The sequence below is a fragment of the Phasianus colchicus genome, chromosome 1 (genome assembly GCF_987193195.1).
Source record: "Phasianus colchicus chromosome 1, bPhaCol1.hap1.1, whole genome shotgun sequence".
NCBI classification, from domain to species: Eukaryota; Metazoa; Chordata; class Aves; order Galliformes; family Phasianidae; genus Phasianus; species Phasianus colchicus.
In genome coordinates, this window is record NC_143436.1 from 140,133,024 (window position 1) to 140,160,006 (window position 26,983).

At 37.5% G+C, this 26,983-nt stretch overlaps 1 protein-coding gene across 1 annotated transcript in view; it reads right to left on the bottom strand.

Moving 5' to 3' along the window:
• Positions 1-26,983, bottom strand: part of COL4A1 (collagen type IV alpha 1 chain) — a 111,996-nt gene that overhangs the window by 13,219 nt on the left and 71,794 nt on the right. Inside the window, exons 14-43 of the mRNA XM_031613763.2 lie at positions 26,816-26,851; positions 26,609-26,668; positions 26,092-26,136; positions 25,839-25,892; positions 25,368-25,409; positions 24,428-24,521; positions 23,867-23,902; positions 22,655-22,819; positions 20,334-20,429; positions 19,348-19,431; positions 18,143-18,213; positions 15,936-16,127; positions 14,940-15,108; positions 14,486-14,578; positions 14,296-14,400; positions 12,328-12,425; positions 11,864-12,014; positions 11,437-11,550; positions 10,844-11,011; positions 10,195-10,284; positions 9,360-9,512; positions 7,581-7,679; positions 7,397-7,486; positions 6,352-6,491; positions 5,321-5,447; positions 5,134-5,214; positions 4,298-4,396; positions 3,775-3,825; positions 1,727-1,912; positions 925-1,058 (exon numbers count right to left, since the gene is read on the bottom strand). Coding sequence (XP_031469623.2) covers positions 925-1,058; positions 1,727-1,912; positions 3,775-3,825; positions 4,298-4,396; positions 5,134-5,214; positions 5,321-5,447; positions 6,352-6,491; positions 7,397-7,486; positions 7,581-7,679; positions 9,360-9,512; positions 10,195-10,284; positions 10,844-11,011; positions 11,437-11,550; positions 11,864-12,014; positions 12,328-12,425; positions 14,296-14,400; positions 14,486-14,578; positions 14,940-15,108; positions 15,936-16,127; positions 18,143-18,213; positions 19,348-19,431; positions 20,334-20,429; positions 22,655-22,819; positions 23,867-23,902; positions 24,428-24,521; positions 25,368-25,409; positions 25,839-25,892; positions 26,092-26,136; positions 26,609-26,668; positions 26,816-26,851 — 3,123 coding nt within the window. The remainder of the gene's footprint in view (positions 1-924; positions 1,059-1,726; positions 1,913-3,774; positions 3,826-4,297; positions 4,397-5,133; positions 5,215-5,320; positions 5,448-6,351; positions 6,492-7,396; positions 7,487-7,580; positions 7,680-9,359; positions 9,513-10,194; positions 10,285-10,843; positions 11,012-11,436; positions 11,551-11,863; positions 12,015-12,327; positions 12,426-14,295; positions 14,401-14,485; positions 14,579-14,939; positions 15,109-15,935; positions 16,128-18,142; positions 18,214-19,347; positions 19,432-20,333; positions 20,430-22,654; positions 22,820-23,866; positions 23,903-24,427; positions 24,522-25,367; positions 25,410-25,838; positions 25,893-26,091; positions 26,137-26,608; positions 26,669-26,815; positions 26,852-26,983) is intronic.

Genomic DNA, 26,983 nt, shown 5'->3' on the forward strand with positions numbered 1-26,983 from the left:
AGTGGTAAGGGAGGCATTCATAATGCCAAGTTACCTGGTTTCTTGTAGTCATATAATCACAGTATGTAGAATTTTTTAAAGAAATGGCCCTTGCTTTGCATCATAACAAAAACTTCTGCAGCACAAATCAAAAACGCTTCAATTCATTGAGAAGACAGTCAAGAGTCAGACATTCTCAGTAAAATTTGGGGCTTCTTAATAGCTTCTGTTTTAGTTCACAATTATAAAACGCATTAATCTATAATGGGGTTTGCATTTCAGGATCTGACTTCTGCATTTCCTTTTTTGGATAGACTTTTCAGATTGGTTTTATCATTCACTCATGATTTAGTTTAATTTCCATTTAGGTTTCCAAGTACCAGCAGACCTCTACAAATGATTTAATCTGATACCTAATCAGGGCAGTGACAGTCACATGGAAAAGGATGAAGACAGCAGAAACTCATCTTAAGCCCCACAAGAGGAAGTTTAGTATTGAAATAAGTCTCACTGGTGCATTTCACATTGAACTGACAAACTGATGCTGAGCATTGTGGCTGAAGGACACTAAAGCATTTTGTTCTTATCAAAGACATGCAATCAAAATCCTTTGCCATTTCTCATTCTTAAAAAATGGTTTTGAAGTGGATTATCAGACTGTAAAATACTTTAGAATTCCCTAATTTAACAATTTGAAGGAAAAGTATACTGGAATGCTATTTTGATATATACTGCGCTTAGAGCACATATCATAAAATGATGCTCTCAAAGACAAATAGCCAAGATCCCACATTTTGAAACTGACTTTACATTGTCAGTATTAAGTCTAAAGTCATTTTGAGCATAAAGTATCATTATGAACATGAGACATCTATGATTAATATACTCATTAATTATAAGAACCAGGTTTCTGCAAATCTGGACAGTGTGCTGAAAGTTACTTACTGGCAGTCCCTGGAAACCTGGATCACCTTTATCACCTGGACCTCCAGGAGTTCCAGGCCAGCCATCGCTCCCTTGCTCTCCTTTAGCCCCTTTCAGACCTGGAGGTCCTGGTGGTCCCATCGGACCTGGTAAACCTACAGACCAGAGGAAAAGGAAAATATTTAATGGCAAAATTTGCTCTGTAGAAGGAAGTACAGAGCAGTACCTTCTGGAGTTCGAGCTGGTTCAAAATGCAGAAGGGTAGAATTAAAATAATCATCAAAAATATTTCAAGCAAATATGCAGGAGAATCTGTTGCAGAGGTGTGCGCAATTATCCATCTGATTGGGCACCTATCATCTGTTATGTCTGATTGATAGACAATAATGTACAGAGTCCTACATGAGCAGAAAAACATACTGTAGATTCTCAGGCATAAATGTGCTAGAGATGTATTTCAGCTCTGCTCTACTCTCCTCCTTAACCTCCAGCACAGAGTGCTTGCTATGGTAAGGCCTCCCTGGCTATTTTTAAAAAAGATTAACACTCCAGAACAGAGGAACATACAGCCGTGGCTGCCCCAAATTAGTAAATAAAGCCTAGAGGGAAACAGGCAGAAATGAAAGGCAAACTTCTGAATGTCGGAAAAACTTCTGGAAAAAGCTAACAGCCTGAGGACATCAAATCTGTCTGTTCTGTGACATAATCCCAAACTACTTATGAAGGATAGCTGTTCCTTGGTCTCTGAGAAGAGCATAAAAAAAAATTAATTAGTGGGGAAATTGATTAACAGTTGTAGATTAATATTAAGACGAAGAATTACCTGGTAGGCCAGGTTGGCCTTGGGGTCCTCTGTCTCCTTTAGGGCCCTCAATTGCACTTCCTGGTAGTCCAGGAAGACCTTGGTTGCCTTTAGGGCCTGGTGGGCCAGCATACCCTTGTTCTCCTTTTAAGCCTGGAATCCCTGGGATTCCTGGGGATCCTGGGAAACCCACTTCACCTTTCGCACCTAAAAGTTGAATAGAAACCCAAAATTTGATTAGAGAAAAGATCACAATCAATGAAATCTTCTGCCTTATTATCTCCTTATAATAAGCTTCATTTCTTAAGAAAATATTAGCCTTGCCTTTATATATTTGCATTAAAAATGCATAACTTCAGGAAAAGTGTATTATTCTCTATATCACTGATATGAAATGAGAGAAAAGAGTAGGTTAACCAGAAGATCTTCTGTAGCTAAACTGACCACTGGGATATTTGCATTCACTATAAAAACAGATGAACCTTTAATATATCTCTGTCTGTTCCACGAGAAGCAAAACCCCTTGAATCCTTATTTCATTACAATTACTATTGTCACATGCAAGTAATTAATGTTTTACTTTAATAAGCACTAAAGAACTTGCTATTGGAGAGAAAGGGAATATGCTTACTATGATCCAGATAAAACTTAGTACTTACTTTCCAGATTGTACAAATACTAAATATTTGCAATTTAGAAGAATATTAGATCACGATTGAAGAAAAAGACTTAGAATGGCTAGTATAAAGTAAGAGAAATAAAATGCATAAAGAATACTTCCCCAGCTCCTTGCCAAAACAGAAGAGAGTCTTGCTTTTTGGAACTATAATACTTTTGGAACACAAACGATATCTGTTGGATTTCTATTTACTCTAAGACTAGGTATTTTTGAATGAGCTGTGTTGGCAAAATGCACAAAATGGGCGGAATGGGAAAAGTGATTTCATAATCTAGCCTCTTACATGCCTTACTGAGCTGAGACTAGAAAATTTGCTTATTAAAATAATTCTCTAATACAAGAGCAATCAGAGTGATGTTAATTTCTCCAAGATAAATATTTCTCCAAGGTAAATATAATGTTCTAAAGTGATGGTTCATCACTACTGATTGTCTACACAAGTATCCTGTACTCACAGCATGAATGATATAAGACAGTGATGTTTCAAGCCATGTGAATTCTCCTGAATCTGTCATGTCACACATAGATTTTATAGACGGAAACTAGCTGAATCTTGTTTACTTTCTGCACTTTCAAAATTGAAAATCCTTTAATTGTATTCAACTCTTTTTTTTTTAATCAGCAACAGGTTGATGTATCTTCAGTACTGAATCTATTGCAGTCTAGTTTCTAGGACATACTTATTTCGCAAGTGGAACATGGTGCATACAGACACTTTGAATGAGTACTGACTCAAGCTGATCAAGCCAATCTCACAGCACAATGTACTGACACATTTTGTGAAAACCAGAAATGGTCTTCAAATTGTGATAACTACATGCCTATACTCAAGGTAGTAAGTTTTGAGTTCAGATAATAATAATTTTTAGTAAGACTTCATTTGGTCTCTGATTTTGGCACCTCTGCACCATGCTCCTGTACATAGTTTAGACATGCTCTATTGAGCTAGAGAGAATATCTATTTTAGCAATAAATATGATTGTATCAAGGCTGCACAAAAGACTCAAGTAAAATAAATGACCGTGGTATCTTGGCCACAAACTGTTATCTTAAGCTGTCTAGTGCAAAGATTCTTACAAAATTAGTAGGAAAACAGAAATAATTGGAATCAAAAACACAGCACACAAATACAGGAGTTATTTATATTACCTCATCACAGCACAGCTTGCAGTAAATTCCACACTATGAGTAATTACCTATTTTAGGGCATATCTAACTCATGTCCAAGATGCTGCCATGTAACAGAAATTAGTATTTGAGCCTCTGAGTTTCTGCCTGCTCTGAAAAGGCATAGCATATAAAATAATGAAGTAGCAAGTGTGTCTGAATGACAGAATTATGTTTATAGAAAGTTGGGAGAGAGGATGGCAACTTGCTCAAAGTGTTTTACCTTTATCTCCCTTTGCACCTGGAAATCCTGGATGTCCTCTACCTGGAGCACCTGGAATACAGGGGCAGCAGATGAGAAGATAGGACAGCAATTACATTTGAGCTATAATGAACAAAACTCTATTCAACAAACATTAAATCTAAATAAATAGTTTATACAAAAGTTCTTCAGGGCATAGGCCATCTTTGTTACATGATGGGAGTGCATCTAGCACAATGGATCCTGTCTGACTGAAAATTCTACTCTAAGGGAAGACAATTATTTCCCAGCTAACTTGCAAAGGGAAACTAATTCCAAAACATAACAAATTTTTGTGAAAAAAAATTGTTCACGATTACATCAATTAAACACGGTTGCTCATCTGTATCATCATCTGTATAGAGGGATGATAGTAGTTTGCAGTACTAATTTCATTTTTCTAGGTTCCAGGTTAAAGTATCTCAAAACTCTTCTCTCATCTACTCTTGTTTAGCCAGTTTGTGCATTTTTGTGACACATGAACATAACATGACAATCACAGTACCTTGTTCACCCTTTGCACCAGCTGTGCCTGGAATCCCATCATAGCCTGGTTCACCCTTCTGACCAATGGAACCAGCAGGACCAGGAACACCAGGTTCACCTGAAAAACCATTGCCATTTTCATTTCAGCTTTGAATCATCAGACTTGTTTTTTACACACTTTTCTCTCTAAATGAAAGACTTATTCTTCTGTTCTCACGAAGATCAGAGATAATGTATGATGACTGAAGTGTAACTTTTCTCTGAAGTTATTTCTGAATTAAGTCAGCACAAGTCAGTGCTCAACTACTCTGAGTTCCACATAGATAATTTCAGTGAATCCCAGAGAGTTTTGTGTAGGAACTCCTGCAAAGACTTATGAATCGTATGGCCCATGTTCAATGAGGTGATATATCCTACAGTCACCAAACTAAGAATAATAGTCTCCAAGTTCAAAAATGTTGTTATACTCCTGACAACAATGGAATTACACTCTTTGTCTTTCTAATGATGCTCAACATGGTGATTCAAGTTTGGGCCCATGGATGAACTTTATTGCTTTTAAATACACTCAAAATGAACATAACTAATGATTATAGAAATAACCAGTCTTGCAGAAGGTAGTAAAATCCTTTCCACAAACAGTGTAAACAGCCCTGTGTTACATTGACTCAGATTTACCTGGGGAACAGCACTGTATATTTTCCTTCATAAAATGAACAAATATAACAGGAAATATCTGAGCCAGAATGAATGTAGAAGGGCACAGTATTTATTTTAGCTACTGCTTGGAGGTGAAAAATACTTTATATAAAGTATACATATAAAATACTTTTGTGTTTTATATTTCTTCTCTACCTGGTTCTCCTTTTAAACCTGGGATGCCACTTAAGCCAGGAAGTCCTTTTTCACCCTTTGCTCCATGGAGGCCTGGGCTCCCTAAAGAAAGCAAGAAGACATAGGCTCATACACTGGGTATTTGTTCTAAGACTGAAAATATTTGTTTCACTGCAATTTCTGTTTTATCAAAGCATTCAACACTTGCCTGGAAATCCTGCCATGCCAGGAGATCCCTTGGGACCTGGAGAACCCGGCATTCCTGGAATTCCTACATTACCCTTTTCACCTTTGTCTCCAGATAAACCTGGACTACCTGTTCTTCCTGGTTCTCCCTAGAAGTAGCAACATTATAAAAAACACACATTAATTTATAAACAACATTTTCTGCTTGCAGTGGTAGACACTACTCACTCTTAGATATTGGATTAAAAAAATTTCACTTTTTCTGTTTTTCAGAAACAAAGTAATATAAGATTAAATTTAGCATTAAATTCCACTGTCAGAAACACTGACTTTTTAGCAATTGCTTAATAACTGCACACGAAAATGAGCAGTCTTCTATGCATTTTTGTGATGGATTTTACAAAGGCTTTTCCAAATTAGCCTCATAACTTGCTGATTACACTTAATCATCTTCAAAAAAAAAAAAAAAGTCTTTTTAAAGACTTCAGTAAATTTACTGCCAGATTAGTAAGCTTTATTTTTACAATTTTTACTTATAAATTCAGGATTACTGTCATTGTGTAACTAGAAAAAGCAAGGTGAAACAAATGAGAATCCTATTAGAATACTATTATAAGTGAAATTAACTTTACAGACTGTAGTAATACAGTTCTGTTTTCTGTATTATCTGAATATTTTACAGTTTTTTTTCAGCTTCCCAATATCTTTGTAAAAGTACAGAAACAATATTTCAGCATGCCTATTTGATCTGTCTGTAAGAAGCCTTTTAAAAATTTATTTCCTCAGTGTTTTTAAAAGTTCTTTCCCTCCTCCACATTTCTAGCAATGTAAATTTAGCTTATTTTGGAGAGATAGAATAAATGAAAACTCTGAAAGTAGTGGTCCCATCAAATAGAATTCATCTAAATCTGCATATATTCAAGTTTTTCATCAGGTATTTAAATGAACATAATAGAAAATACAACAAAATAGCTTAAAGGCCAAAGGCATCTTTTTAAATGAGTTAGTCAGCAGAAACAAGGTAATTGAAGCCTTAGGGGTGTAAATGAATACCTTCTCACCAGGAGATCCTGGAAAGCCAATTCCAGGAAAACCTGCTGCTCCTTTGTCTCCTTTTTCACCTTTTTGCCCAGGGAACCCTGGTGTGCCTGGTGAACCTGGTATTCCAGGCAGACCCTTTTCTCCAGGTGTTCCTAGCAAGATAAAAAGAAAAATGCATGTATCAGAGCTAGTGGCACCTTAGCAGTATTGACAAGGCTTTTTCAGCTATGCCTAAAATACTTAGATCTAGAAAAAAGTATATCTCATTACAATAGCTATTAAGTTCAATTCTGAGATCCATCACCTTAAGGGAACTTTTTATGGGAAGATAAACTCTCCTGATAAGAAAAGGTTCTAATCTTGGATTAATAGAAAACAGAGCTATTGATAATAATATGATTTCAAAAAAGTTTGTGTTGATTTGATTCACATCTAACAGGACAACAGTGACAAAGAGACTTTGCTGTAGCAGATTTTTCTGTGTCCCTCCACCATTTCTGTTTTCTATCTTTGATTTCCTAGATAGGCAGAAGGCCATCTGAATGGAGATAAAGTTTCCTTGTTGAGATCAAGTTTGTTCTTCACTCTGTTCTTTACAAATCCTTTCCACCATGACAACCCCAAAGCACTGCAGTTTGTAAATAATGTTCAGTACACTGGAACTCATTGAACTTTTTAGAGGGGGGAAAAATATGCAAGAAGCTTAAAGCAGTTCACATGCTAGCAGAGACAGAGAGACAGACAGATACCACTTGAAAAACTGCCCACTTGCAACAAAAGCATAAATACTCCATATGTCCCTTCTTTTGAGTGGACAAAGTACCATTTACTACCCAGTTAAAGGACTTACACATAGAAACTTAAGAAGCCATTGAATCAGAATTATTTGTATGCCAAGAAGAGGACTGAAAAAGCAACATCTCCAGTGCCTCCAGTTTAGGCACTGCAAATACTTTCATTGTTCAGTAGATCCACATCAACTAACACTCTATATAGGCTTCTCATAATGTTCCAGATTAACCTAAGAAAAAAAAAAAAAAGTCTTAGCAATCAGTACCTGGCAAACCCATTTCACCAACTGATCCTTTTTGTCCTGGAACTCCTGGATCTCCTGGGTACCCTGGGGGACCTTGATCTCCTTTTGGTCCTAAAGAGAGCAGAGAAATTAAGAGTTCCATTAGTCTACGTCGTTTACAGTACTTTAACAACCTTTGACAACCTGTTGCTAGCTTCAGGCATACCTGGTTGTCCCGGAGTACCAGGTTCACCATCCTTTCCTGGAGTTCCTGGTTCTCCATACTCCCCAGGTAACCCTTTTTCTCCTGGTAGCCCAAGATCCCCTAGACACCAAGAAGACAAACAGATGATTTTTAGCAAAATTTACTGTCATGACATATAATGGCCCTTCTAGTAAATTATTGTCACTGTTGCTTCTTTCTTCTGATCAAGGGAATGGATGTATTCAAGCATCATGTACATTCTACAGTAGAGTCACACCTGATTAAAACCCAACTCTGCAGTCAAACCAGTGTTGAGAGAAGACTGCAAACTGTTTAGAGAGTTAATGAGTTATTTTTTATGTGCCAGACAATATCAGGTATTAACAAAAATTATTTGATTTGGCTGTTCTGCTGTCTAAGCAGGTACTTGTGAGCAACTGGTTCACAGGCAGAAATGTCCTGTTTCCCTTGTTCTGCCTAATGTTAAAACACCTTTAACATTATAAACTTTTTATACACATGTAACCACTGTGTCTGATATTGATTTCTAGAAAGGAAATAAAACTATCAACCAATCAATCTACAGACCTATAGCAGAAAAGAAAGTAATGAAAAAACAACCTATGCAGATTCATTTAAAAATTTTTCACAACCACCAAATATACCAAGATCAGAAACAAATGAGAGAAAGATACCCAGGTGAAATTGTTATAGGCTAAGAGCCTCACCAAACACAAAAATGCTGTCAGAAGCTGCATCTCAGTGTAGAAGCAGATGCACTCCACACTTTCCCCTATCCTTCCTCATAGTCTCTGACACTAGGCTGTTCTAGCTGTCTGTCCACATCTTATGTTTCTCTGAGTTTCAGCCAGGACCCAAGAGCCCAGGTCTCAGTTTGATGAGTAGACAGACATGGAGAGAACAGATAGTTAGACTGGGAAACTGGGAAACTCTCCTGTACTCACATTTTAAATATAACAAACTATTGTTATTCACTGCAAAACTGGAAAGGAATCTCAAGGGCTCCATCCTGAGCCCAATGGAGAATTTATTAGGGCAATCTGTAGATTTCATCACACTGGATAGGCATGAAAAGAAGACAAGATTAGCTGTGAAAAGTTTTTGAAGAGTAGGAGAACAGATAGGAAATAATCATCATGAAATTTAAGAAGTGCAATACACTACATTTTTTGCAAGGAGTATTCCAAAAGCATATAAAATTGCGTAAGCAGTAGTCAAGGAGAAAATGATCAAGGATTATAGCTAATCACAAACCAAGTCAGTAACCAAATCAAATTAGCATCAAATAAGGTAAATTTCATTCCAGCAGGACCTGAGTTAAAATACTTCAGTTGTTTCAGCACAGTGCACTGCAACAACAATGCAGCCAAGTTGGGAAAAATTCAGAAAGGATAAGAAGAATTATAATTATTTCAGAAAAAAAAAAAAAGATGAAAGTTTTAAAGAATTGGTTGAAGGAAATGGAAGATTACATTATCTCTGTAACTTCCTTTCATCCCTCAGGTTGCTATCAAGTGGTCTTTATAGCAATTCTGTTTCCATTATTTACATGAAAGGCATGCTTTACTCTTTAAGCAAGCTCTCGTTTCTTCCATCCAACCAAAACTCTTTCTGTCTGTGTTCAGTCTTTATTTCTATAGAGTTGAGGATGCTAGAAAAAGATTTGCATTTGCTGTGAAATTCATAAATCTTGTTTTAAAACCTGTTATCTAAAACTAAGATACAACTAAACTCAAAGTACTGCTGCTCGAACAGTACCTAATTAGAGACAGAAGTTACCTTTTTCTCCAGGATCTCCTTTTTGGCCTTTGAGACTAACCATATCCATGGTGTCCATGCTTCCAGGTATTCCCGGAAGACCAGCTTCACCTTTATCCCCTTTAACACCTGGATCACCCTGTGGTCCAACCACACCTTTCAAACCTTGGCTACCTGTAAAGCACAGAATGTTGTAGTGGAGTATAAAATTTTGCAGAGATATTTAGTAGACAAGAACAACTATTTATTCAAACCTTGAGCATGAGTTAATATGCTCTGGAAGACTTATTTTATCTCAGATGCAGATTTTTTTTTTTATACAAGGACTTCACAATATCTTTAATGAAAAAAAAATGGTATCTTTTTCCTACTTCACAGCCATTAGTTTTAGACTCTCTCAAAACAATGGGAATAGAAGCTTAAAAACCATAGAATCATAGAATGGCCTGGATTGAAAAGGTCCAAAATGATCACCTAGTTTTTACCCCCCTACTATGTGCAGGGTTGCCAACCACTAGAGCTGGCTAAGAATTTAAAAATAGGGTACCAACTGAAGGATTGAATGCTGGCTATTTATAACTTAAAACTCAGCATGCTCTTACCTAGCCAACCCTTATGTTGTTGAAGAACAGACCAAAAACCTTGTCTCAGTGCCCATGACTTGTGTCATGACAGTGCTTGTAGATATGGCTTTCTAGATTATACCATTTCTAATTTACAGGGATGTTACATGACATAAAACATTCCTTAGGCCAAGCATATTCACTGTATTTCATTATTTTCAGACTTGTCTGCAGTTGAGAAAAAAGTTGATTTTAAAATATTCTACAACATTTTGAGAAAATCTTTGTCTTACCTTTTTCACCAGGCAACCCTCGATCTCCAATTGGTCCAGGAATCCCTGGCAACCCAGGAGTTCCCATAACTCCCATTTCTCCTTTGGCTCCTGAAACCAAAATGAAAGAGTGAATAACAGAAATAAAGCAAGCACTGTAATGAAATAGGAGAAGTGGAATGATTTACTCCCAGTTATATTAGGGATTGCTCTACTTAAGGAAAAATGCTGCAGAGAGGATGATCTAATCTAAAATAGTGTGATAGAGAAAGCAACAGTAAAATACAAAAAACAGAATAAAACAATTTGTAATAGGTTCTTGACAGATTCTTAAAACTTCCAACTACAGTAAAACAGTGTTGTCATCAACAAAGGCTTTATTAAAACCACATTCTATCACTGACTAATCATCTTTCATTACTGCAGATTAAAGCCTCATTCCTGCAGATAGCTGTATTTCATCCACCAAGAGATTTCAGTATGAGGTTAAACCTACACATCTACAGAAAAGCTTTGTTGATAGCAGCCCATATGTTTTCCCCAAGCTCAGGTTCTTTGATGGATCAATTCCAAATTGAGTGACGGAGCATGCTAACAGGATTTAATAAAACAGTTGTTGAAGACACCAGTTTCCAAGGTAGATCACTTTCCCAGAAGTAAATATGTTTACCTGCTGATCCTTTCAGTCCAGCAGATCCTTGTGGACCTGGCAGGCCAGGTAACCCCACAGACCCTGGTACTCCAGGCTGGCCCTGGCTACCTTTATCGCCTTTTGGCCCTGGCCTATCTAGACCTGGGATACCAGGGAAGCCCCTTTCTCCTTTTATTCCAGGAAATCCTATGAAAAACAGATGACATGGGATTAGTCTGTAGAATAAAACAGGTAACATAGTTAACAAGCATACCCAAGAATGTCCTCAGAAATATCTGAATGAAGAGTCGAAGTCAGTTTCTCTATTTACATCAAAAGAACAGAAATACTGCTCGTTTCCTGCCTGCAGCCTCAATCCTGTATGTATTAGCAACAGTAACTTGAGGAGACTGAACAAAATGACAGACATTTTCTCAGACTTTGCTCTGCTTTATAGAGCAGATGGATGAGGTCCGCTGCCATGCTCCTCATGGCCCCACCACAGATCTTATATTGCAAAGCAGTTCATGAGCAATGCTTTTGCAAATATCAACGCTGATTTATGCAAAAAATAAACAAACAAACAAACAAAAGCTCTTCCAATCATCAGTGTGGGAGTATTTTTCTCTTACCTGGTGGCCCTTCGGGTCCTGGCTGCCCAGCAGGCCCTGGCAATCCTGGTGGGCCCACTCCTGGTGAGCCTTGGGGGCCTGGCAAGCCTTGTAGTCCAGGGAGGCCTGGATCTCCTGTTGGGAAACAGAGACCAGAGTCCTTGAGACCTTGTTTGCTGAGAATGTTGGACAGAATGCTGGACTTGGCCAACAAAACTTCATTTCAGACTTTAATACCTCCTGCCTGGGCTCAGGGAAAGGGTTGCTTTTTGGTGCTTGCCATTTGGTAGTAGTTGTAGTAGGTGAAAAGGAGGAGAGAGAGAGGAAAAATGAAAACACCTTGAGAAACCAGTAGGATTTAAGTGACTTTTTGCTGCTTCTACAGAGGAGTAACTATAAAAAAGAAAAAGAAATACAGAACTGTATTTTGTTTTTCTGACAATATTACCTCTGTATCCTTGTTGGCCAGGTACACCCGGGAAACCTTGTTCACCTCGTAAGCCAGGCAGCCCTGGATTTCCTTTTTCTCCAGGGATGCCAGCTGGGCCTGGGATGCCTGGTAATCCTTTGGGACCAGGGAGACCCACTCCAGGTTCACCCTAGCCATAAAAACACGACAGATTGGGAATCAATACATCAAAACCAAGAACTGATTCATTGAATGTATTTAAACTATTCAGAAAAATAACAGTACACATGACTTCAGGGGATAAACACAAGCTGTTCAGAGTTAACATCAAGCATTCATCTACTTTCTTCTTTTGCCTGTACAGTGAGAAGAAACACAAGATACAGGACAGTTTGGCCAACTTTTTTTTTTTTTTTTTTTTTTTTAATAAAAAGCAGGATATTTGCTTAGAGTCCTGTTCATATGAACAGTCACAGAAAACAGTATCAGCAGCAGACACTTACTTTTTGACCTTGTAAACCTGGTGTACCTGGAAAACCATCCAGGCCAGGGGTTCCAGGAGTGCCCGGCAGACCAGGTGAGCCAGGCTGACCTGGAAAACCTACAAAAAAAAGTTCATATTATTACCACCTGTCCCTGTAAGCATCCCCTATTGTTTCTTCGCACCTTTAACTGAACTACTTGTGCCCTCAGAGGGTCATGCTTAAAAGATCTGTGTAGTCTCTTACATCAAATTTCTAGGGATGCCAGCATCCAAACATCAGTGTTCTCAAAAGAGGACACTTTGTGATTCTTTGAACACAGAGATTTAAACACTGAGTTTCATGCCATAAAGAAATAAATTCTAAGTGCTCTTAAATTAAACTCTTGTGGATTAGCATTATAGAGAAGCATTCTGTCTAAAAAGCTGTGTTCTAAAAGTCTTCTTCAGAGAGGGCAGCTGTAGGGGAACTGTTCGGTCAGGGCTTGAACTGTTGATGGAGCACTCAGTGAAGGAGTGTGGCTGGCCCAGGGAGCACAGGCAAATTGTGTGCACCTGTGATCCCTGCATGACCAGATGAGGTGGACCCAGGGTGGAGCCATCCTAGACTTGTATAAGAGCCAGCCACTGAAAGGAGAGCATCTCTTGGGCCTAGGCTGCTTCCCTAAATGGAGTGCTGCACAGACAGAGAGCCCTTTCACCAGCTGGATGAGTTCCATTCTTTTTTCTTTATACAACTATTGGCTTACCTGTGAATACTTAGCCTGGTATCATCAAGAGCCTGACAGAAGTAATTTTGCTCTTTTGTAAGCAGAACAGTGACTCAATATGTGAGATCTAAGGCTGAAGGATGCACAACAGAAGCCATCTTTGAGTCAGCACCTTCTGATCAGTATATGTAGCCTAACATGTCCTACATGTATCTTTGTGGGTCACACATGTTTCTGTGCCACAGCTGGCCCGTGGGCTGTGCCTTCTGAATGCCAGAAAGAATACAGACAGTACTTTGCAGATCACTTAAAGACAGTACTTGCTCAATACCACCACACATTCAGTAAATTGAAATGAAGCTCCTTTCCTACGTAAAGATCTGAGAGAGTACAAAATTCCACATTTAAGCCAAGCCCTGGGAATGTCATGGGACAGAGATGCATTGAAGGAAGAGTATTTGAAAGAAGAGTGTTTTACATATCATTTCATTCTCATTGGCATTGAAGAGCATGCAGCAATCCTTTTCTAGATGCTATGAAACTCTTCTTTTCAGTGTCATGGCAGTTTTGGATAAACTTGAGGTCTTCACAGGTAGATCTGCCTTTTCTGTTCTCAAAGTCTTTCTGACCCTCCCAGTTTGTTGTGTGGGGAATCTCAGTAAATGGAATAATAATGAAGACAAAAGAGTCTAGGAGTTGAGTTGTCTGTTGAAAGATCAGTCATCTAAAGCAGAATGAGGAGCTGCAGCATTATAAAATATATTTCCTGAAAATCCAAAATGAGAATACAAACATTTAGACTCTCTTCTATGCACATACCCTGACAATGGCCATTCAAGGAAGCCTAACTTTATCTAGATATGCCTGTATTTTGATCAAGTCACTCACATCCACCTGGGATGCAACAGAGGTGCTAGTGCTGGTCCAAAAAAGTCATTGTGTCAACATGTTGTTTTTTTTGACAAACCAAGTTGTGCCTCATTTTTCAGAAAGGCCATCTCATCTCTCAGAAACCTCAGGTGTTGCAATGTAATATGCACTGTATCGCTTTCTGTTCTGGCAGTAGTGTTGACACTGCTTGTATCTGCACTACATCACTGCACAAAGCAGGTGTGCCTTGAAATATCCTTATTGTTGTTCTTCTGGAGTTTCATAAGGGAAGTTCTTCTGCTACACCTCCCAAATCCCTCCGTGCAGCCATGGCTGGATGACTGTAGTCCTCCATCCACACTGCAGTTACACCAGCTCTGTTAGATCACAGATAGATAACTTTGTCTTACCTTTAGGTCCTGGAGGTCCAGGAAACCCTATACCTGGCTGCCCAACAGCACCTTTTTCTCCTGGCAGGCCAGGTCTCCCTGGAAGCCCAGGATTCCCTTTGTCACCTTCAGAAATGTAAACAAGAAAAATGTTAATACAAATGTTAGCTTCTTGGAAACAAATCAGACAAAGATTAAAAGCATGCTGTACCTTGGGGTCCAGGGAAACCAGGTGGTCCAGGAAGGCCATCTGCCCCAGGAGGTCCAGGGAGTGGTATAGTTCGTCCTGCTTCACCCTTTGCTCCTGTAAATGTAAAGATATATTAAGTGTGGGAACAGATTAAACTAAATAGAGAAGTTTAATCCATCTAGCCAGCAGTGTTAGTCTCTCTATGCCATTACAACCAACATTTTATCAGGTTTATTATAGAAAGTTCATAGAAAACTACAATGAATTAGGTTTAAGATGGGCTTAAATCATCCTGTTTGGCCTATCTGAAAAAGAAAACTGACCTCAAAAATGTGCAAGTGAGCTGCTGAAATAAAACACTGTTCCACTGGTCTAAGTTAGGCTTTTTTTCCATCTTAAATTTCAGTTGATGCTCACTTAAAGGACATTTTTTTTACATTTTTAATTGTTTTAAAAGAACATAGTATAGCATTACCTGGAAGACCAGGTAAACCTGGGGTTCCAGCAAAACCTCTGTCTCCTTTGTCACCAGGTAACCCTGCAGTGCCTATCCCAGGAGGGCCAGGTAAACCTCTTTCACCACGTACTCCAGGGAATCCAGGTTGGCCAGGGGGACCACGTTCTCCTTTCAAGCCAGCTGTACCCTAATTTTTGGAAAGTATAAATGAAGGTTTTGCCTAACTGGCAAGATAGAATACATTCTTCTATCTGTGTTAATATTTTTTAACTTGGCTCTAGCACAGCATCCTTATCTGTAACACCAAAGAAGGTCAATTTGTTATCACTGAACACAATGGAAAATAACTGGGTTCCATGTAGGCCAGCACATGGAAATCACACTTAGTGTGCAGTGCGATAAATGGACCATTTAGGCTGCTTTCCTAATTGTGGATCTTGGAACAGATCTGAGCTGCAGATACAGATCCACATCCATGCCAGCTCTCTAGCATGGAAAGACTTAAAAATATTAGTTTCTACAAAAGATAAGTATGCTGCAACAGAGCTGAATCTTGTACTGATGATCACTATTTAGACAAGTGCATTCCTTCAATATTCTCCAGATACGAGTTAAATCATTCCAACTAGTTCTCATTATAAAGCTACGAGAAAGAGGGAAAGGGACAAAAATACTGCATACACCCACAGCTTTGTGAGGGAAATAACCTTGCTCTGTAGTCCAGAAAACAGGAAGTCAAATAATTTGAGTATGTCTGAGCTGAATTACATACATGCATGACATATTCACAGAGAGGTCAAGATCAAACTCTGAAATACTCCGTTGTTGAAGGGCCCTATTGTTTGGCAGCTCTAGGGAAAACAGAATCTTTTGAGGAGTAATGAAATACTCGAGTAAAAGACAAGACATGGAACAAAGCATAAGGGCAACAAACATTAAACATATATAGGACAGGATGCAAAAATAAAGAATCATGCAGCAGAACAGTGTGTAAGCATAGAAAAGCATACATACCGATGCTCCTTTTGGACCTTGAAGACCTGGCAATCCGTCTTTTCCTGGTGTTCCTTCTCTTCCAGGAATACCTGGTTGCCCTGGGAAACCAGGATCTCCCTTCTCACCTTTCAGGATGGAATCATAAGTAAAATCTCCTGGTTCTCCTTTTGCCCCAGGGCGGCCAATGAGTCCTGGAGCGCCCGGAGGCCCCTGAAATTTCATAAATTCAAATGTCATCAGTTGCCTATCAACTCTTCAAGTGATAAAAAAGAAAACAGACCTTCAGATATTAAAGAGTAGATACAAATCAAAAAAAACAATTTGGTTTTCAATCAAAGAGGTCAAATGAGAATATTTAGATAAAATTCAAGTGCTATTTGCACAAGAGCTAAGACTAACTGAAGACTGAAAGCTCTTTATGTTTATTTATGACACTTTTAACTGATGAAAATACACATTTCACATGATCAGCAGCATTCATTTATTCTGTAACAATTGACATCCATGTTTGCTGGGGGTGTAGAATACTATGCACATGTTCAGAAGAAGTTTTGCTCTCCAGGGAAAAAATTATCTATATAGAAATACAAATATATGATTTCCAGAATTACAGTCTTTCACTACATATTGTCTAGGACTTGTATGCACTTTTTTCATTGGAACATTCTGTTTTTAAGTGAAACAGAACAAGTGTTAAGCCCAGACTTTATGTCATATGTGTACCTTCCACTTAAGCCTAAACTAGAATAAAGTCAAAGATAATCTTTCCATTAGGGTTTAGTGGTTCCAGAATCAGACGCTGATGCTCTGCCATGGATTTAAACAATGTGAGCTTGCAAAGCTGACCTCTGTGTAACAGTTTTTCCCAGACAAACTGGATCACCACCTGACTGAATTTTGTAGACCAAAACAAGCTTAAAGGCATTCAGAAATATAACCAGTCCATTTCTGATGAACAACATTCACAGAACTTCAGAGGCAAGAAATGGAAAATGTAAAGAATATGGTAAATATGTGCTGAGAACAAATGGAAGATATAAAAAACGCTTAAATATATTAGGGTGTCTTCTATTGTTTGCCTCTTGCATATTTTGCCTCTTTTATTTTTCTCAAATCTTTCTTTCATGGGCCTATTTACATTATAGTAAATTCAGTCTCTGAGTACTTCCATCCTTTTTATCGTAATGGAAACTGAGAACAGAATTAATCCAGCTAACTGTTGCTATAAAAATACAGGTATCTAGCATTTATTCATACTTAAGAGCAAGAGATTCCTTGAGCAAGGAATTTGTACATGAGGTTTGATTTAGCTTCTGAAGGTACATGTCTCTTCCCACTAGTGACAGAGAGGAAGCTTGATTAATTCCAGTGTGCTTTAAAGTTAGCATATGTGAAAGTCACTGGGAAGTCACTCATATGTTGCCAAAAATGGAAGAAGAAAACAGCTTTGGGGGAAAAAAAATCTGCAAAGACTCTGGAAAACTCAGTCTACTTACATTAGGAATGGTGTCAAAATCTAACATATGCTAGTGGAGCATGTACGCTTAAGTTGGTCTTCACAGCATACCACAGTGTATGCAGGGAATTTCAAATGAACTCTGACAAGATCAAATATTATTTGCTAGTACATTGCTCATCTAAGTGTGCTGCTTTTTTAGGCATATGCTATGATTAGAACTGTTCTGATTCTGATATCCAGCCTAATTCACAGAAAGATTTGTTAAGCTGCATCAACAAAATTGTAGTTTCATTAACTAGGTTTCATAGAGTACATGGCACATATAACACAATACAAACTGTTGAAGTATCCTGCATGCTAACATTGACTAATTGCTTATACTACACTAGATGGCACTCCCTCAATATACTATGTATGCAATAGCAAAGAGTTACTGGATAGATACACTGCTACAAGGGAAGGTCAGTGAAGACATGCATCTAGTTCATATGAAATCCTACTTTTTACCCAGCTACAATGCTGAGATTATCTGATGGATAAGCACAGAAATTTAACCAATTTCTGACAGCTGTTTTTATTTCTCACAGCTAGACAGCATTGCTTCTTAGTTTATTTTGCTAGGTATATCCAGTTCTTTCATTTTATTATATCACTGTGCTGGTCTATTTTTAAACAGAACTATTACACAAATACTGAATACATAACAGAAAATACTGAATCATATAACAGAAAATACAGAAATAGCATTTGCTAAGGTGTTACTTACGGGTACACCTGGAAGGCCATCAAGTCCAGGTAAGCCTCTGTCACCCTTGAAACCTGACTGTCCTGGAAAACCTTATCAGAGACAGAAAAATAAAATTCCATTTATTACATTCTTCTACAAATGGCTCGTTGAATGTGAAGCCTTTCTGACTCTTCACAAAGTGTCTAATTAACAAATGAAACTCTGCTAAAGTCAGTGAAGTTGTCCATGTTCATGTGCTAATGTGTTCCATGTGTCTTCATTCACACGCTCAGAAGTTGATGGGTCATCTGACCTACCAGGCAAACTTCAGACTGGAGGCTCGCCAATGCGAGAAGGGTTGTAAGGAGGACCCGGGGAACTACAGACCTGTTAGCCTGACCTCGGTGCCATGGAAGGTTATGGAGCAGACTGTCTTGAGGGAGATCACATGGCATGTGCAGGACAACCAGGGGATCAGACCTGGCCAGCATGGGTTCACAAAGGGCAGGTCCTGCTTGACCAACCTGATCTTCTATGATCTAGTGACCTGTCTGGTGGATGAGGGAAAGGCTGTTGATGTAGTATACCTAGACTTCAGCAAAGCCTTTGACACTCTCCCACAGCATTCTCCTGCACAAGCTGGCAGCCCGTGGCTTGGATAGGTACACTCTTGGCTGGATAAGGAACTGGCTGGAGGGCCGGGCCCAGAGAGTGGTGGTGAATGGAGTTAAATCCAGCTGGCAGACCAGTCATGAGTGGTGTTCCCCAGGGGTCAGTGCTGGGGTCTGTCCTTTTCCATATCTCATATTTTTCAATATGTGATATTTTCAATATCACTTCTCTGATATGGTAGCAGATAATTCATTTCTTTTTGGCCACACTACTTGATGTTAGGATTGGGAACATTATGTATGAACTACTGCCAAGCCTGAGTACGTAGAACAAATGTTCCCCACATTTTTCACATTCACAAATTGGATCACAGTTTGCAAAGATGCCCACAGTGGGCAGCTTCTGCTTCCTCAGTAGCTCTTGTCAATTTCAGTGGGAGTTAAGAATCAGGCCAAAACTAAGAATATTCCTTTTGTTGTTGTTGTTGTTGTTGTTTTTATTGTTGTTGTTTTCCCATTAGTTTCACAAGCAATTTGATTAATGTGAGAAAAAATAATTAATCACATAGTATACACTGCACTTTCAGATTTTAGTCTTGACAGTTAATTCTTAGGTAATCAATGTTTTTTTACCTGCTGGACCTGGTAGTCCTTGTGGTCCTGGAAGTCCAGGAGGTCCTACTTTATCACACAAGGCACAGGTTTCACCTTTTTCACCTGGAAAAAAAAAAAAAATGAATAATAGTGACAAGATTTAAGGCAGCTGCAGCAGACAGAATCCAGTGACAAATGTCAATTTAATACACTACGTGTTGGAAGAATAAAAATAAATGTGCTATTTCTAACTATTCAAATTCTCTTCGAAGAGAATTTATCAGTAAACTGGTATTCAAAAGCCTTTAAAACTTTTGAAGGAATAGAATGAAAATCAGCTTACATATTATCCTACAGATAATACTTAACAGGAGAGTTAGAAGGAATCAGACTGAAGAGGATCAAAAAGAAGAGAAATATACACCAGGTATAGAAGATAGGAAAAGTTTAAAGTGGAAAAAGAAGAAACTCTACAGCCACTGCAATTTTGCAGTTTTAGAAAAAAAGTCCGTAGAATGAAATTAGGAACCATTATGTAAATGAGCATAGCTCATTTTTTGTACATGTCCATTTAGTTGATACTGCTAAAACACATACTTGACAGTAGTCCTTACAAGTGTAGCAATTTTAGATTCAATTATAGCCAAGGTAATGATTCATAAACCATTTCCTTTGCCAGCTCATCTTCCCTTCTCAAATTCTTCATCTCAGAAGTCATACTTTAAATTGCTGTGAACAGCTCAATTTGTACTTAATGAGTCTGTACTCAACCCTTTTTTCTTCCTAGCAATGTGTAGGCTAAGTGAAATGTAAGTGAAGTTTGTGTCAACCAACTCAGTAGACAGTGTCTTTCTTTTACTCACCAGAGACCCATCCAGCACCTTGCACATTCATGGACTGTTTCTGTAACTAACATTAAGTACTGTTTCCCTGGATCACATTGACTCGATCAACACCTTGACATATCCAAGCCACAGCATACAAAGCAATAGGAAGCAACTGTACTTTCACTTGAATAATATTACCTTTCTCTCCCATCTCTCCTGGAAATCCGTGTTGCCCTGGAGGTCCAGGTATACCTGGTGCACCAGGTTGGCCCTGCTGACATTGATCAATTCCATCTGTAATTGAAATGCAATAGAGACAATTGTTTGGCAAATGCAATTTTCTATTATAGGGCTGCATTTATGAATGTCTCAGTTAAATGTATCTGTGAGAAGTCATAAATCAGGATAGCCTTCCATTTTTCTGTTTCTGTCTTCAAATATGAAAAACTAACTGGAATTCTTTCTTCTGATTCCAGATAGACCACTTAAGAAACCCATCGAATATTACAGAAATAAAAGATGGCTCTGCCATAACAAGATCAAAAACAAACTTCACAGAAAATGTATTCTTATTGTAAGCTTTGGCTATGAGAAGTGCTTTGGATGAAAATATTTATCTTTTAACCTAGAAGGAAATAGAGAATGTTGGTGTTCTGAAGAAATTTTTTTATGTAATGATTTTATATCTAACCTAGGTCAAGAGCAGATTGCTAACGTCGTTTAACATCTTTACACTGAAAAATCTTTCGAAAATGTGAAACAAAGTATACTAGGAACTGAAATAGGTAAAAAATGAGAAGATTTAGCAAATGATATAGGAATACAAATTGAGCTTATTCTGTTGATGTTATGACATAGGTTCTGACCTAATACAAACTAACATCATTTTGGCCAAAGTCAGTAGACAAAAAGCTTGAGTGAAGTTTGGGAAGTAACAGTTAAATCCAAAGAATAGATTATTTTTTCCCATTACACATCTGAAGAAAGCTAAAGAAGTGTCTGAGGAAGGAGCAGAATTAAGCAATGAGAGAAATACGTTTAATAAAAAAATGGGAATTGTTCTTGTTAATGTAAGGGACAAGGTGAGAGTTTGCTATTTAATTCCCTACATTAAGGGTTGCATTTTGTACTGGTTCATTGGCAGACACTTTTGGTCTAGGAATTCCATGGAGAATAATGTGGAAAATGCTTTTTTCAATAGATTAAGACTGTTTAAGCTACTGTAATGGGGTTATCATCTTCTATTTTGTATTTAACCTTTAAAAAATTTACCAAAATCACAACTTTGGAAAGGCACTATGTAGCTTTCAACTTTTTAATAAAATCTATAGAACGTTACACAAAGGAATCAAAGGCTGCATAAAATAAACATGCCATCTGCACATGCCATTTAAAGTTTCACCTGACCCCTGTCATCATGTAGATATTTTGTAATCTGCTAGAGAACTGTAAGTAAAACACTACTTTTCCTCTCATTGTGTTTGTAAAAAAGGTAATTCTTATGTTAAGGTTTACAGCCAAACAAAATAGATAAGACAAGTTAATTTGTAGCACTTACCTAAAACTGTATAGAAAAACAGAGTATTACTTTTAATATTTTGTATTATCTATTATCCTCTGTCTTAGTTCTCTTGTCATTTTTATGTTATTGTTCTCTAGTTAAATAACATCAAACACTTCAATTTACAATTACACAGTACAAAATCCAAATGAACACTGTGAGGAACCAAAAACCATGTAAATGGTTAAATATAAAACTTCTGTATTGAAACAATTTGTTTGCAATACTCTTTAAAGGCACAGATGGCCTAGGGTTCACAGAAAGTACGCTCGTGATAAATACAGTAATAGAATCATAAAACACAGAACTAGGAAGAAAATGGAAACATCTAAATCTGGTATTTGCTAAATAAACTATTAATATAACTCTGCATAACAAGTAACCCTAATATACATGCTTCTTTATTTAAATTACGTTTGATGTTGACTGATACGTGCTATCAAAAATGGACTTTTTGTGCAATGTCTAGTTTAGTCAAACACTTTATCTTCCCCTTTAAAAGTGCTAATACACATAGCTATATAACATGCTGTTGTTACTATAAATACTATTTGTATACATTTGTCCCATCATTACTAGCACTCCATTTACCTCTATAAGGTAAGTGTTAACCTCATTCTCTTGTAAGATAATTTCATTTTACAATGAAAACTTCTAAGAAATTAAAAAGATAGCGGACTTCAGTACGAAGTTCTTATATGTGTTCAGTCTGTGTTACATATATTGGAACTGCAGACTGTAAACTGTGATACATGATCAGCATCTTTTATGCTAAGAACAATATTAGTATCTGCTAATTATTTTTTTTTTACTTGATCCATTAACAACTCATATATGCTTCTTCCAAGATGTAAATGCATCCTGATTAGAGCTTTAATAATCTTTTCTCCTTTATCGTGACCAGACAGTGTGCATTACTGAGAATTCACAATGAAAAGCAACTGAGCACTTTATTTACCTGTTACACCTGGAGGACCTGGTGGGCCGGGCAACCCGGGTGGGCCTGGGAAACCATCTCTTCCAGGAGGTCCAGGTATAGGGAATCCCGGAGAACCCTTTTCACCCTTTTCACCTCTTTGGCCAGGAACACCAGGTGATCCTACCATGTCTGGAACTGGTCGACCTTTGAGCAAAATAAAATACAGGTGAAAAAAATTGCAAGTAAAAAGAATAACACAATCAACACATTAGCTTCCATTGGGTTTCAGAGAGAAATGGGAAAATCCTAGTGCAAAATAAAGTGGTGGTGTACTTTTACATTTGGTGATTTGTAAAAAATTCAGGGCATACACAAAATAACTCCCTCCCATTAAGTTCCTGAGCAAACACTGGAAAAAGTGACTTTCTGAGATTTAATTTAACCATTTTTTGATGGCTGGGAAGAGGTGGTGACAAAGGAGTTCATTTAGTTATTACATTTATAAACCATTAAATTCTTCCTTATCCCATAACAACTCAAATCTTAAACACATCTAGAAGTGGACAGCATCTCTAAGAATTTCAGTAAATAAGTATTCGATGAGGCTAGCAGATTTTCAGGAGTACTAAAACCATAACTGCTTTAGGAATAATAAGTAAACAGCAGCCAAAAAAGACAAGCAGCTAAATAGACAGAAAAAAAAGCTCGTCAAGATCTCCTTCTAGCTATTTGTACAGACACACAGGTCTTTCCACTTTAATGAGTTTATTAACAACTGATCATTAGACTTGACTACAAAACTATTTTTAATCTTCAACTGCAATGCAGGGAGATATATAAATCTATATATAAATCTATATTAATGTAAATCTTAATTTCAAAAGGGTAATGACAGATGAAGAGCCACCATTTTTCTTTAGGGATTACTACAGCCTATGGTATATAGCATCTCCTCCCTAAACTGTGAGGAATTTTGGCAACTATCCAACCCTGGTTCACAATAATTTCATACTTATGTCACTACTAAGAGTTACCAGAGCCCTACAAAAAGAGGGAGGCTGTATCACTTCAGACATACCAGAAAAGTAATCCAAGGAAAAAGTCTAGGGTGGGATTAGGCCCTCAGAAAGGCCATGATCTGGGCACCATGCAAGTCATGCTGGAGGCAGCTGAGAAGACCACCTTTCAGAACTCTCCACCCAAGAAGGACAAAGGAAAAAAGTGAATAAATCAGTGGCCATACATTCATACCTGGAATTCCTGGGATCCCTTGTGCACCAGGGAAACCTTTAAAAAGAGACATTTTCAATTAGTCCAGCATATGTTATTTAAGTATGTATCATAAGTAATACATACTCTCTGAATCAAGGGTTAAGTTAAATAACCCACAAATGTCTCCAAACAGAACACTTTGTGAAAAGGTCATGTGAAAAAAATAGGAATGCTCAATTTTTCCCTGCCTACTGATGAATATTGCAAATCATGCAAATCAATTTTAAGATTAAAATCTTTTACAGGAATCCTTCTCCTTGTATTGATTCTGTATTTGTTAAATAATCTCACTGGTTTATTTAACCTCCATAAACCCAGACACCATTTTAACCTCTTCCAAACTGTTAATCAAGTGCAGTCTTATTTACAATAAGAAGCATGACACAAACTATGATAAAATGTAATAGCTTGGAAAAAAAATAAATAAATAACTGGAACATTCTGCTATTATATAGAGCCCCTAAGCTTACAGACAGTGGGATTTTAATTTCTTTTAACACAAAAGGAAAAGCAGTCAAAAAGAGAAGTCAAAATACATACCTTTTTCACCTTTTTGACCTTTTAGCCCAGGCAAACCTGAAACGCCAGGGTCTCCTTTTTCACCAAAAGTATCTATTGGTCCAGCATCTATAATCTGAATCACAGGACAAAGACAAGGACACTAGAAACTGTGCTCCAGTTTTATCACATCCATTCCATCCTGATGGTACAGAAGCCAATTCATTTTGTGATAACAGCTTTGAGAAGTTTTGGTCGTACCACCAATGTCAGTGATAGGTAACAACTGTTGAGAAAGTGTTGTAGTTGCTGAGAAAGTAAGGATTTCCTACTCTACCAAAGCTTCTTCATATCAATAGTGGATTTAAGTGGGAGGTTGATGGCACCTTTCCGAATGAAGATGATGTAAAGAAATCTCAGCATGTTCTCAGCACTGATCCATTAGGTTAGTGTTACTTTTCATCTTAAAATACACTATTCTGGAAATTTCCGTTGTTAATTTGAGTTATACGCACAGCATACTCACATCTACAGTACAACACTCAAGAAGCATGCACCTTCTTTCTATACAAATTATCAGATGTTGGGAATTTTCTCACTTGTTGGGAAAGCAGCAACATCAATCGTATATCTGTGCTGATTAGCCCCATTTTTCATTTGCTGTATAAAAAATATTATAGACTACAAAGCTGACATACATTCTTTGGAACTCTCTTTTGGATAGTTTGTATGGATTAAGAGTTTTGTATTCAAAAACATTCAAAATTTTTATGCTTTGAGAGCTCCTTTCCCAAATTTCAAATAAACTTAAAAATAAGGCTTCCAACTTTTGTTACCACTGAGAAAAACTGAGAACATGACTAATTTGAATGAGATTAGAATATGCACAGTCTCTATTTTTTCCTCAATGTTTGAGTGCTTTGACTGTCTTAAAATGTACATCTTCAGTTAATTTTAAAATAAAACAGTTTATTTTACTTACTCTTCCTGGAGGCCCTTGAGGACCTTGATCACCTTTTTCACCCTAGATCAAAATACAGGTTATGTTATAAATCCAAATCAGATGTTCTTCACCTCAAAACAGAATTTCCTTAGCAAATGAACACTTTGATACAGATTCATTCAAATTCAAGGTACTAGGCACCTGGCATGCTATAAGCAATAATCAATTAGCTAGTAACACCTGAACTGCTCTATACTGTATAAACCAGGATTTTTAGAAATGCACATTTGTACATTCAGTGGCTAAGCTTGTAAAAATAAAGCCTGCATTAATCAATTCATACAAGAGACCTAAACCAGGAATACCTAAGCGATATTGATTTTTACTTTTCCTAGTCTGAGAAATGACTTTACAACACAGCAACATCCATTTCATATTGCTCTACATGCGTGTTGTTTCAATGACCTGGCCAAGCTCATATCTTGTCATTCTGAGAAGGCAGTGACTCACCTTAGCACCAGGTTCCCCAGGCCGTCCTGGAACCCCAAACCCTCCAGGCAAGCCCTGCAAGTAAAAGATGGTGACACCAGAAAAGACAAATACAATTGCATATTAGTTCTGGCAGCGTCAAAGTTTTAAGTTAAACTAGCTGAACACAATTTTAAGGGAACAACTTGGAAGACTAGAAAATTTCAGCCACTTACAACACGCTGACATACAGACAATGTTCAAAATAGTACTGAAAATTCGGTGAAATACATACGGGTTCTCCTTTTGGTCCTGGTTCACCATCTTTTCCAGGCTTTCCCTATAAAACAGACAAATTCCACTCTGCTTAAACATACAGCCATGGGTACACAATTTCTAAATACAGTGAGTGATACACTAGAACAAAAAATCATAACAGTAATGCATTTGTTAGAGAGTCTTAACACAGCTAACAATGTAGAGGGTATAACACAAGAAAATTTTGACTGCCTACTGTTTTGCCTTACTTTGCATTTACTTTTGTGCAGGAATGACCTAATTTTGCTTCATCTGGGATCAATGCAGTTCTTGCCTCTGCCTTCAGCACTGCAGCCACTGTCATGGGGTTTTTAGCTATCTGAAAGCATGTTATTTTTAACTGGGTGTTATCACTATCTTGAATTGTACATCTGCCCTTAGTTGTTTGATATAAAGCAAATTTAATGTTTCGCTAATTGTTTCTAAGTTTAATCAGCTTACGAAAACAATACAGTGACTGTAATTATGTTACTGATAAACATGAGCATACTTACACGTGGACCAGGCTTCCCAGGTTCACCCTTTTCTCCTCTGTAACCTGAGCCTGGCAATCCCTGGAAAATAAATATACACCAGACTAATAACACTGTCAACTTCAAAAGTAAGTTTGCTTATATCAAATAAGCATAAAGAAATTCAGAACCATCATTAGATTCTTCAATATTTTTATTGTAATTAAAACCAAAATGCACAGTACTTACTGGGACTCCCTGCTCCCCCTTTTCACCTGGCTCACCCTAAAGAAATGACAAAAAATGCAGATTAATATGCAGAATTTTACTCATAATTCATTTAGGGTTTTAATCATTTATTTCTTCACGTCAGACAGCATAATTAATTCTGTGCTCCACTCCAAGAACTATGCCTAA